General features: G+C 41.8%; 1 protein-coding gene across 1 annotated transcript in view; it reads right to left on the bottom strand.

Annotated features, from left to right (window-relative positions):
* LOC306982959 (leucine-rich repeat transmembrane neuronal protein 4) overlaps positions 1-12883 on the bottom strand; it is a 191728-nt gene that overhangs the window by 159455 nt on the left and 19390 nt on the right. Inside the window, exon 2 of the mRNA XM_079582598.1 lies at positions 10721-12276. Within this exon, the coding sequence (XP_079438724.1) occupies positions 10721-12276 (1556 nt within the window). The remainder of the gene's footprint in view (positions 1-10720; positions 12277-12883) is intronic.

The raw sequence follows: 12883 nt of genomic DNA, 5'->3' as shown, positions 1-12883 counted from the left end.
TGTCAGTTTCTTGTTTGGATTTTTGCACACATTAAATCTGTTTCCCTTGCAGTCTGCATTTTGGGCCGTTTCTTTTTCATTTTTACTTTAAAACCGTGACAGCTTCATTGTCATTGGATTTTTTTTTTTTATCATATTGTAATGTTTTGAATTTCAATCAGTGTATACATAATATATTGTTTTGATACTTTATGTTTGTGTTTCCCTGCTACTGCACTTTGCTGTTGACATTTTCTCAACTATGGGGCAAGTAAGGTTTAGTTTTCTTATCTTGCATTGGTAAATCACTAATCACTATTCACTAATGCAATCATGTAATTAATACATTGTCACAAGTGGTCCTTGCAAATATTTAAAACACAATAAAGACGGCGGTGACAAAGCAACAACATTAATTATACTTCGGTAGCTACTGAACTTCCCCTCTTATCCTGCGGTAAAGGTAATTCCACATCGGTGATCTAACGTGCTCATTAGGCACGGCTCAAACGAGAGAGAGAGAGAGAGAGAGAGAGATTCCTCAGCATGTCGGCCATGTTTGAAGTCTCCTACATGTGCCTAATCATGGCCGGTGGACAGAATTACATGCCCTTTTCGTGACCCTGTTTCATTTTTCCTGTTCTCTTTTGAAATCCAATTAACAATTTGGCACAGTGACCTTGGATGACAAAGGAAAATAATGTGGAGATGTATGAGATAAGCAGCAGGGCGAGGGGAGTGCGCCGGTGATGAGAATGCAATCATGACCCAGGAGGCAGGATTCCTGTATTATCGTAAGCCCCCCTCATTTACTGTGCTGTGACCCTCCTCCGCCCCCCCTCTCAGTCTGCTCATCGAGGCTCGTCGTCTCCTGCTCCCCCTCATGGCTCATCCTCTGCCACCACAAGTGTCCACACTCCGGGGGCAAAGACTGGCTCTTGTAAAAGCCTCTCGGTTTCTGTGCGTCATCTTTTTGTTGTTGCAAATTTGGACAGCAGCGTTATGCGTACATTGAAGCTGTAATTGCTCTTATGTTTCAGGGCCACACGCTCCTTATAACTAAAGCCGTATTGCCAAAGTGTGTTTTTCACTCCACGGATGTTATTCAAACGCTGCAGCCTGACACAATCTCCCATATACCTCACCGCTACATGATAAAACTTAACCATATGCAAACAGAGCCCATAAAGGTCAGGACCATTCTCCGCTGCTGACATATACACATTATTATATGCGGGCGATGCTGGCATTTTCGCTCAAGCAGCTGGTGTGCAACAGGTCAGCAGATGTTCGATGGGAAAATGCAATGATTCACAATGATGGCAATAATAACGGGAAGGCCGCTTTATGTCATCGAGCTTAGCCTCGGTAAAGGGCAACGGAATCGGGTAAGCTGAGAAGCTATACCTTTTGACAGAATTATCAATAGTGAGTCATAACAGGACTCCCTCCGGTCTCTGCCCAATAGCACCTGGTCCTGCACTCATTTCTGTGCCCTTGCCGCCCCACTATCTTTTCATTATTTCTATCCTATAAGCGTGGGGTAGGAAACGTCTCCTCTGAGGCCCCACCACTTGCTTGATTCGTACCTTCTCTTAAATCATTCATTCGATTTTGAGTTCCTTGCTTGTAGAAATGGTTGACGATTTAGTTAAGGGGAGAAACTACAGGCAAAACTCAATTTTTTCAGTTTTCCGGTTTTGGGCCAAATTGGTCTCTGAACATACAAGCTTTCACCTGGAAACCAAAAATATACCTAATCTTCACAAAAACATGTTTAAATATTGTGCTGATTCAATGTTTGCCCATAGACTTATATGGGAGAACACAATTTCAAGGGCCTTTTTCTCAAAACACATTTTTCTGTCATTGTGGCGACACTATGTTCACATCAGTAGGACCTAAAGACTTCAAATTTTCCAGCCTTGGACTGAACAATATTTGGAAGATTTTTTCAGACGTTTTTTTTATTATCTAATCCCTATTGAGTTTTGAATTTCAAAAAATAAGGCGAAAATTAAATTTTTACAATTTTTCCCACTAAAAAACAGCTTATTTTAAAACCAAACAAGAAATCCAAAATCCCCTCTGAAAAAGTCTTGGCAACTCATTTATCAATAAAATGAAACAATAAATTTGAATGTAGCTCTATCCATTATTCAGATTTCGTCGCCGAAAAGATGGGAAATTTGGGGCATTTTTAGGCATAAAACACCTTGTTCTTATATGAAAAGATAAAATGACAGAAAACTTGGTATGTAGTTTTTTCTCACATTTATGTCAGTGATCTACAGCAAAAGTTTTAAATTGATATCTGTAAATTTACATTTTTTTCCCTTTTCGCCTGCAGTGTCTCGCCTTAATCAGATGTTTTAAGACTGCATACAGGCAAGATCTTGTTGTAGTGCACATTATGCTTCTTTAATAATAATATGTGTTTGCGATGTACCTGATGTCATTTCAGTTTGTTTGCAAATACACAAGTGCTGGTAATGCTCAGTCACTGCCTTTCGTTGCCAAGACATACAAGATAATGGCAGTAACTCCAAGTGGGATATGATCATGTGAAGGCTTGACAAAAGCATTAAAGAAATTCCCAAAAGAGTTAGGCACCACCCCGTTACGGCATCAGGAGGCCTATGATGATGCTAGCTCCTCAGAAAGAGACAAACTGAATCGTCAGGATTACTTAAACATGCGTGAATAAGAATAAATGCAATTTCAGGTCGGGTCTTTTATCCATTTGAGATAAATATAATGCAGTAAAAAAGCTCCACAAACTCGATTTAGCACAGCAGGGTCCCTTTAAAGTTACAGTAATTAAATCCAAGTGGTGAAGGTACAGCCGGAGTATGATTAGTTTGAGAAAGGTCAGCGGTAATATTCACGGCATAAAGTTTGGGGTCAGGAGTGCACGCGGCAGTCCTGCTGGCACAGATGAGTTTGAAGACTTGTGAAGAATACATTAAAGCAGAGCAGCGGGGAGAGCAGAGCGAGTGGTTAGAAAGAGTTGCTATGGAAGAGAAATGCAAGAGAACCTGTCCATGTCTATAAGTAAAAGAACTGCATGATTTAAAGACACACGTATAGACTTTTATACCATGGTCAGTGAGAATTCCAATGCAAACTGGTGTGCATTCATTTTGTATAGACGGCAGCTGAGGGGGAAACAAAGAGGAGAAAAAACTAAGCTTTCTATAATTACCCCAAAACTACTTTAACAAATGCTGAATTATGAATATAGTTTTCAAACCAGTAAAGATACAAAGACATGGAGAGGAGCAAAGTGGTTCAACAGCCCATAAATACATAGATAACATAGAATGTTAACATGATGCTTCATGTTAGCATCATGCTACATGCTAATGGTTGCTACGACTGCCGTTTTTTCTCTTCTGCTGAACAATCTGCTGTAAAAGAAACATCCATTTGGACCCGATTTAGACTTGACATTATTTGTGTGTGATACATAACTTTATATTCCGCCAGAAAACGACTAAAAAGAGAGAAAAATTGTATTTCCCAAAACATACATCCTTCCCCTTCGGCGAGGCCACGCCCCCTTGTTTAACGCGATGATGTCTGTGATCTATAACAGCACAGTTAGTCCAGCAACAGTTAAATCACGTTCTATATCACTCCACTACAGCTGTTTCCAAACAATTGAGCTGGAACTAGTTTCAGATAAAACATCTAACTCCTGCCCAGGACTTCAAAAAAAAGCAAACCGTCCTAAATGAACAGTTTCAGTTTGTGGAACCATGGTGTAAGCGGATTAAACAACACGGAGCCGTGCATTAAATGCACGACGTGGAGTCAAGAGCACCATGACGCGTAGCTCCTCGTTTAATCCTTAGGATTACACAATGAAATTCATGCACAATCTTATCTTTTCTCAGTCGAAAATTGCAATTATGTTGATAATGTTCACATTGGATACCCAGCGTTTACTGGAACTTTGTTGAAATTGATAATTACAATTGTCAGAAAAAATGACATTGGCAGCCTTTCCACTCCTCTCCAAATAAACAAACCAAAAAAACTAAACTCAAGGTGGCCGGGGTCAGTTGACAATTCTGACACTGTTAGACACACTGGGATGGCTTTGTGCACTACCAATTTAAGATATTTTTTAGAGGAAAAACAGCAGAGATTTCACGGTGCAACACGACCAGACTCCCATGCGCCATACCAAAAAGGTCGTCTCAGAAAGAGGCTGATGGCTTTCCAAACTAGAGGAAAAAGTCAAGTGTGGCGGCTAGGATTAAGAGTATGACTCCAGTGCACTGGATCAATGCAGTATGGAGCATTCTACAGCGCACAGGGACAGGGGGAAGTGCGGGAGATGAGAGGGGCTCCGTTAAAATGTTAAAAAGGCCTGCCAACTCCAGTCTGGGTTGAATGGTTCTGCTAGCTTCTGTACCACGATCATCACAGAGGCACCGGACTGAATTACAGCTGCAGCACAGCACCCAGATCAAAAAAGCAATGCTCTCTCTACCAAATATAAGACACCAACACTAATGAAATCAAGGGAAACGTCCCGACTCTCCTGATTACCCAGCGAACGTCTCTTAGTGGCTAAAGGTTTTTAAAAAAACAAACAACAATGACATTTTTATTGTATTGTCTATACTGTTCCCAGTCCAGTTTTTTTCCCATGTTAACGACTAGTGTAATGTAATGGAGGGTCGGAAAGGAGGGAAGCCAGGTTATTAAAGTGGGGTATTCTTTATTAAGAGCTCCTCGTAACCACCGTCAACACACCACTTCCTGTCTAAAAGCATTTCACAATAAGAGACGCCAAAATCGTGGCTCACGATGCTGTCGTGGTCGAAAACCATATGTGACGGTCACGGCTAAAGGGTGAAGCACTATTTACATGTTTCTCTTTTGCGCAGGAGGTCTCTGCAAAAAGCGGCAGCCAACGTCACGACCCCACAGCGATCTGATAAGCGGCTCTTCCCATGCCCTGACAACACACGCCGGAGGAGGTGAGAAAGTGCGAGCTGTCGGCAATGCACCCAAACATCATCAGTCTAGCGTGTCATTTGCACTTGCCACACCGTGAAGTAACCGCGCCACTGTGCCCCATGACGGCTTTGGGCTCTGGGACGGCACCCTCCCTTTTGGCATTGACCACTTCTCGCTTCTCGGGGGGAAAACGCTCCCCACTTCTGCCCTTGATTACAAAATCCATTTTTGAGATGTTCTGAGCCAAAGTAGCACTCCTCCCGCATGAATGTGATAGATCAGGGGGTCCACAAGCGCACACAAATGTTATAATTTTACTGGCAAATGCTCTCCGTCCGTCCAGTGAAATGTCTTATGTGCTTTTATTTGCGCTGACATGGTGGATTTACTTGTACAAATATGAGGGATAGATGCAATGGTTCTCAAAAAGGGGGGCCTGGATGTCCTCCCCAGTATGTGTATTTATTTTTTGCTTTTATCTTTTTGCTAGTATTTGTTGGGAGCGCTGTATATTGTCCAAAACAGCTGACCAGACCCCATACATTCTGACCACAAGCCCCACGCAGGGAAAGAGCGCAGCGGACTGTGAAGTAGCAGGTGATGCTGCCGTATGCCACTGTGATTTATGTGCGTGTGGGAGAGAGGAAATGTAGGAACAAGACAGGAGCGCTTTCTTAGATGAACTTTACAAAGCACAGACTGATATTCCCCTGCCTCTCTGCAACAATGTTTCGATATGACATGGGCAGGGCCGATAAGACTAAGAGAAAAGGCATTTTCAAGGGAGGTATTTACGAGACAAAATAGCGCTGGGATAGCTGCTATCACTGAGGGGAATCACAGGGACCTTCTTTACAGAGGTGGTCAGAAACAAAGATATGTTTTTTGAGGATCTGTACTTAATTTAAGTAGGGCTTATTACTTCTACCTCACTTAGTTGGCTGTGTTGACTTTTGCCAATGGTGAATTTAGTTATGATTAACAACACAATTTAAAGAATTGATTCTTATTGTGAATGCTATGAAGTATTGAGTACTTTTGCATGTTTTTATTTGGGTAATATTTGACAAGGCGTGTCAGTACTTTTACTCAGAAGAAAGAAATATAGTATTTGACCTCCAGAAACTCAACTTGTTGATGTGTTAACCAATATCTAATCTTACATCCTCGGGTAGGTTTTAAAAAAAGTGCCTGTTGTGTGGATTCTGAGTTTAGCTTTGGGTTCCCTGTAGTTCATATGTTTTTCACCACAGGCATATCGCACATAAATCAGATGGAGAATTTCCACACAATAACTGCATGTCTGTTTTTAACTGAGTTGCTCTGGTTTTGTAAATATTCAAGTTACATCTTTGTACCTGCAGTGTCTCTCCTGTGTAAATTCGAGGCAGTGTTCTTTTTAGGTCTTAATTAAATTCACATTTTCCTGTAACGCAAAAAAAAAGAAGGAATTTCTTGTTTTGCGCATGCTTTAAAGCAGTTCTAAGTAACTCATGCCCCTAGTGGCAATGAGCGCCACTGCAGGTGTCGTAGCATGTCGCACTTTTTAAGTGGCGCTAGCCCGCTGTTAGCTTTTTATTTGTGATTCCATTAGTGTGTATTGGTGGCTCCTACCCGGAGGCAGCAAAGTTACAATTGTGGTTTTCTGGCCAGAGACACCAGGGGGACAACAAAGACCCCCCAATCATCTCACTAACACTTGTATTAGGCAAAGTAAACAAGTTACTTTGTACTTTAATAATACCTTTTTTGCATGGCTTCCCTGGTCACTGGAGCACAAAGGGGAAGAAGTACGCCCTTTGCTGGCATTTTAAGTTTATATGTCTAAGCTTTTCGTCCTTGAATATCTTTTTTTTTTTTTTTTTCACGTCGAATCTGCCATTCTCTCTATGCAATGGCCCAATGCTTTTCATTTCAAGCCTTGATTCATATTTAATTGGGGTCAGAGTATGAGAGCCTTTGCAAATGTGCAGGTTGAGTCTAGCCAAGATAACTGTTAATTGTCAAGGCACTAATTATGATGTGCAATGCTGTACGGTCTATATTGCGCTAATGAAAAGAGTGCCACTGTTAGCAGCATCTATACTCACTCCCACATCCCAGAGAATGGACTTTGTAGGTCAAGAATAAGTCCCTCCCACACTCCATAATATTGCATGGGGTTTATTAATAGGCTAGTTAAGATTACTGTATTACATGATGTGACAATATGGCAGCCGTTCTATGTGAGGACAGTGGTAACAGTTGTGAAAACAAACGTTCAATTTGTTGACATATTTCTTCTTCAAAATGGTATTGTTCTGACCTTTATGAAAAAAAAAAAAAAAAAAAAAACGTTACTGGTCCTATTATGTAAAAATAAAAAGTATAATAATAGTAGTAGGAGTAATAATCTAATATAATCGTACAATCATTTGGATTAGACTCTTATTGGAAATGTGGAACTGTTCAAATTAAATTAGGCATATTAAAAGCCCTCTGCATTTATTGTTATCACCACCATTCGATAATTAAAACTGTGCGTTTTATACCCTACAACCAATGAGGTTTTTAATCTCCCAAAAATAAATATGCAGTTGCTTATAATGTGGATAAGCAGACAAGGCTTAAACAAATGTTCATCGTAACCGCATCTTATAATTTTTCTTTTTTCACTATTATTCTTGCACCTGTAAGTAAACGTAATAATTATAATTCTCTGAAGTGTTGTGCATGTACTTTACACAATATTTCACAGTTATATTTGCAGAGACAATAGAAGGTGTTACTTCCATAGAGAGCTTGTTAATTAAAAAATAAAAAGCACATTGCTCTACAATATGCTTTTTTATTATTTAAGCGTTGTATGGCATTAACCCAACACTCGTTACCTATTTATTCATGCATTTAAGTTTGATAAATCAAATGGATGATCTCAATTTAAAGCCGATCACCGATGGCCAATGCCGAACAGGGCTGGAGGGGCATCTGGCATAATCAATCCCTTACAAAAGCATCATGGCACTGTTACCATCATGCATCAGGAACGAAAATGTGGAGCATCCGACTTTAACACACAAGGTGCAAGCTTTAAAAACATCTCTAGCCTCATATATACAGGCTGTGCCAGAGTGTGAATCCTATCTCCTCCTGCCCCGCTGTATTCTCTGCTCCTTACGTGTCGTATCATTTTGTTTTCACTCCGCAGACTGTAGCATTATTCTTCCTGCCACTGAGCAGCATTTCTGTAGATATACATTACTGGCTTATTTGTTCGGCTCAGAGGAGGAACATGGCCGAAGCCTCAGGCAGCTTGTACTGTTATACCCACACACAGTATCATGAGTAAGACGAGTACACGTGCATTATGAACAAACTAAGAACATTGCCTTGAGAACTAGCATGCATGGTATTGGAACTTTCGGGCTTGAGTAATAATTTGTTGAAGCAGTGTAACTTGACGGAAATGTTGGGTTAATATCGCAATGCGTCTCGCTTCCTGTCAAGGTTTGAAAAGATTTTGCAGCACAATGGTTTGGATACATTGCAATTTTCTTTCACTACACAGCAGCCATTGTGCCCTCCGTTGCCCTAACGCTGACTGAGATGTTGCTGCCAATCAGGCAGTCTTTGACACACAAATGGTTTCTCAGACCGGGGCTCCTCAACGTTGGGGTTGTGATCTTCAAGCGGCTTCAGAGGTAAAGCCCAAAAGTTTATTGGACAAACTGTAATGAATGATCTTGTACTTGATTTGTAGCTAACAATGGGTATTATTACTTCTGCATGTCATACAATACATGAACACACTTTTATAATTATTAAAACGATCAAATACAATATTCTAGTAAACACTTGCTTTCATTTCTCTTTTAAGAAGCAGTACTTTTACATATTTGTTATCTCCACCCACCTCTGTTCATAAGTTTAAAAGGCAGGCTGTGGGGCTTTCATTTGTTCTAGTGGCTATGGGAATTTACTGGAGGCAGTCCACACTGAAATATGCAAAGTCAGAGCGCTTGGGCTGATTTGATTGCCGAGGAGGGCCACAAATCATGGCTGCCATGTTGCATCCGCTTACCCTGCCCTCCGCCGTAATGAGAATGCAGGCTAGGGGTGCTGCCTTTAGCTCAACAGCACAACTACAAGGGAAGGGGATTTGTATGCAAAGGTATACAATATTAATGTATTTGGTACCAGAAGTTCTTGATTTTTCCCAATTTTGAATGCTGATGTGTTGTATGAAAAGCATTTTCACCAAAACACTACGTCCTCTACTATTACTCCCCTTCTATAGCCACATTCACAGAAAGTCTTGTAAAGTCAAGATCTTTGAAAGAAAGCTTTGATGAAATGTAACTCTTTAGTGCAATTGCCTACTGTGCCCATCTCTGAATAAGTTGAAAGTGTCTCACTGTTCAACTACTTAGACAAAGAAGTGCAAATTGTATTGCTGGCAAATTAGTGGCACACTGACTGAGTGACAAGAACTCTCAGTTTCCTCGAGCCTTAGCCTAAAACCTATGCAGTAGGCAAAAACCTCCAGCTAAGTACTTCTGACTAACATCCTGTCTCAAGATCTGGAGATGGGTTGTCTGGTGCTGTGCTGCAGTCACCACTGCTCCGGACAGGTTGCCTTGAGGCACTGGTTGATAGGTGGCTGCAGTGGTACAAATGTGCCTACAGGGACAATGAAGTCTACAAATAATCCATGCAACAGCATTTATTTTATTGCAATATTATATTTATTGGTGTATACAAAACAGGTCAACACTTGTTTGATTGTGTGTGTTTCTGTGTGTAAACATCAATTACCAAAAATATTTAACAATAAAACCCATTTTTTGACAACTGTCAACTCTGCTATGTTCATGTTTTTATGTATGAGAAAGCATTTTTATAATCAATTGGTAAAATCAATCAATACAAAAATCTCTCTGTAATAAATAATGCATCTTCTTGGAAAAAAATACAATGCAATGTTGCTACAGTCAGCCAACTACTAACAATTAATCCATTGCAGATTTGTTAGAAAACCAGGTGTCCACGGTGCATTAATTGTATTATGTGTTGTATTTTGTGTACAGTTAAATATAACCTCCAAGTGGGAAAAGGTAAAAGCAATATAATGTGCTTAGCTTTTATTTTTGCCCATACCCCACTTAACATGAGTGAAGGATATAAATAGAAATGGACGCTCAACAACAAAATGGCCTTTCAAGTACACAAACTGTCAGATAGATCTTTGCATTTTGAACTGGTATCAACATTAAAGTCCAAAGTCCAAGGTTTTGCCTCAACAAACATTGAACATAACAGATTAGCAAGTCCAGAAGCGGGCTGCTGTCCCAGCCAAAAAAAGCAACACAAACACAATTGGCTTATCACAAACAGTATAGCTTAGCCGGCAGATTATGCCATGTACGGAAAAGTAATCAGACCCATTTATTGTATTCCCGTCCAATTTTATGGCAAAACAAACATTTGCGTCCCAGGAGAGATTGGAGCGGCTTAGGCACATACAGACTGTCATCGGCAAACAACAGATCTCATTAAACACGACGTGGCACTTAAACCAACTGTCTTTTCAGCTCAACAAAACAATCCCCAAATCCGCCGCTTGCTGTACCTTTATCTCTTGTACAAGACCGAGCATTCAAGTTGTAGACATCCAAAAATGATCGTAAAAAAATATCAATCTGTCACATAAGCAATAGATTACCTCATGCCGCTTCGATTGGTGCATGGTATGGTTTGGAAAGAATGGCGATGGTAGGATGGGTCATACCTCGCATTCTCGTGAGCCCGAAATGGTATAGGTACATGGTCCGGTCCCATTGACAAGCACGTCCATGGCCTCGGTGTTGGTCGGCTTATAGTCCACGTAATACTCCTGCAGCGGGGAGCTGAGGGTGCGTTCCGTCTCTCTCGCTTTCTTACGGCGCTTGCGAGCGGCCGTCGAATGCTCCTGGAGTTGCTTGACGCTGCTGGGATACCGCTTCCAAGACACGTAAATCACTAGCAAGATCATAGCCACGGATAGGAAAAGGGCAACGCTTCCGGCAACGATTTTGTGGAAGGAGACAGGTTCCAGTTCTTGCTCTGGTGGGAGGGCAACGGGTGGGGTGGCAGATGGAGATATGGGGCCTTGAATTGATCCTCCGCGTTTGCCAGATCCAGTGGGAATAGCCACGATAACTGGGCGCTTATCGGTTTGAGCAGGAATATTGGAGGGCGTAGGGGGGCTGCTTCGAAGGGTGGTGAGTGGAGATAGTTGACACATGTCGAACGCTTCCACGGCATCCATAACTTTTTCGCCTTGGGCTTTCTTGGGAGAGGCGCATATCATTGGGATTTCCTTGGCTCCACGGACATTCCTCAGCCATCCCACCAGAGGACAGATGGCCGGGCTACAATCCCAAACATTCCCTGCCAAGCTAATGGTGGTCAAGGATACCCAGGCGTCCACCACCTCTTGCGAAACATTGGTAAGCTTGTTGGAATCCAGGTTTAGTGTCTGGAGATTGGGCAGACACTGGTAAATCACCGGGTCCAATTCTGTTAAGTCATTCCCAGACAGATCCATTTTCTGGATGGAGGCCCATGTCCAGGTTAGGCCCTGGCTCATGGAGCGAATGCGGTTCCACTGGAAATACAATGCTCTCAGATTGTAGAGGCGAGGGAAATGGGAGAAGTTGATCTTCGAAAACTGGTTATGCTCCAAATGCAGCTCAGTGAGTTTGACCAAGCCGGAAAAAGCATTGCGTGTGATGCTGCGGAGACGGTTATAGCCAAAATCCAAGAACTCCAGATTACGGCAATCCTGAAAGAGGCGCATTGGAATGGTTTTCAGAGAGTTTGAGCGCACGTGAAGGCTTAAGAGTTTGCGTAAACCCTGGAACTGTCCGGGTTGCAAGGCTTGCAATTTGTTGTACGACAGATCCAGGTTGCGCAAATTGGGGACAGGGTGGAATGTTGTGTTGTGGAGTGAGGTGATCTTGTTTGAGCTTAGAATCAGCTCTTTCAGGCGGCGGACTCCTTGGAAAGCCACCGCATCCACAGTCACAATGTAGTTATGATCCAAGTAGAGCCAAATGAGGTGGTTTAGTCCGACAAACTGTCCGGCCCGGAGACTGGCGAGGCTGTTGTAGCGAAGTGAAAGCCCCTCGCAGCCACCGGAAAGGTTTTTGGGCACATCACGAAAAGCACTGGACTCACAGTAAACAATTTTCCCGTCACAACGGCAACTCTTAGGGCATGGACGCTCACTCAGGGACGGGTTTGCAGCCAGCCACACCTGCATGAGGAGCTGGGCCACTAGCCAGCGATGCCGCAGAGCCGAGCCTGTGGAGCAGACAAAAAAAAGACACAATTATTATTCAATACTTCATATTGCAATAAATGAACTATTTTTATAAGTAGGGTTCATGTTCAGAGAGAGTGCAAACTGTATTAGACATTCTGTGTGAAGATCAGTATAAGAAAAATTGCACCCCAATATTATCAATCAGAGCTGATATGTTAAAAGTCACTTTAAAAAAATAAAAAAAAGGCAAAGGGCCTTTGGGCTTTATGGAACGTCTGTGATGCATTTTACTGTCAGAAAGCTGTTAAGATTAATTGAGAGAAAGACCACATAGCTGTGTGTATTGTAATATGTCAAATAGTGGAGTCAGATGCGTCAGATGGATCAGTGGGGATATGCTGTGATCACATTAGGCTGGATTTATAATTTCTGAACTTTGTATGCAGCAAACCACAGTTTTTTTTAATAGGGAAAATGCACCAACTTTTAAAATACAGTACTTGTACTTTTTGAAGGTAAATGTACAAACTATTGATTTACAACCTGAAGAAGAGGAAAACAGAAGACACCATGGCCAGGTTCTGTGCGTTCTGTTCAAAGACAGCAGCACCTCAGACACACCCAATCGACTTGGCACAGCTGAAC

Source organism: Gobius niger (genome assembly GCF_951799975.1).
Source record: "Gobius niger genome assembly, chromosome: 2".
NCBI lineage: Eukaryota > Metazoa > Chordata > Actinopteri > Gobiiformes > Gobiidae > Gobius > Gobius niger.
Note: the sequence above shows the minus strand (reverse complement) of the source record. Positions and strands in the feature narration are given on the sequence as shown.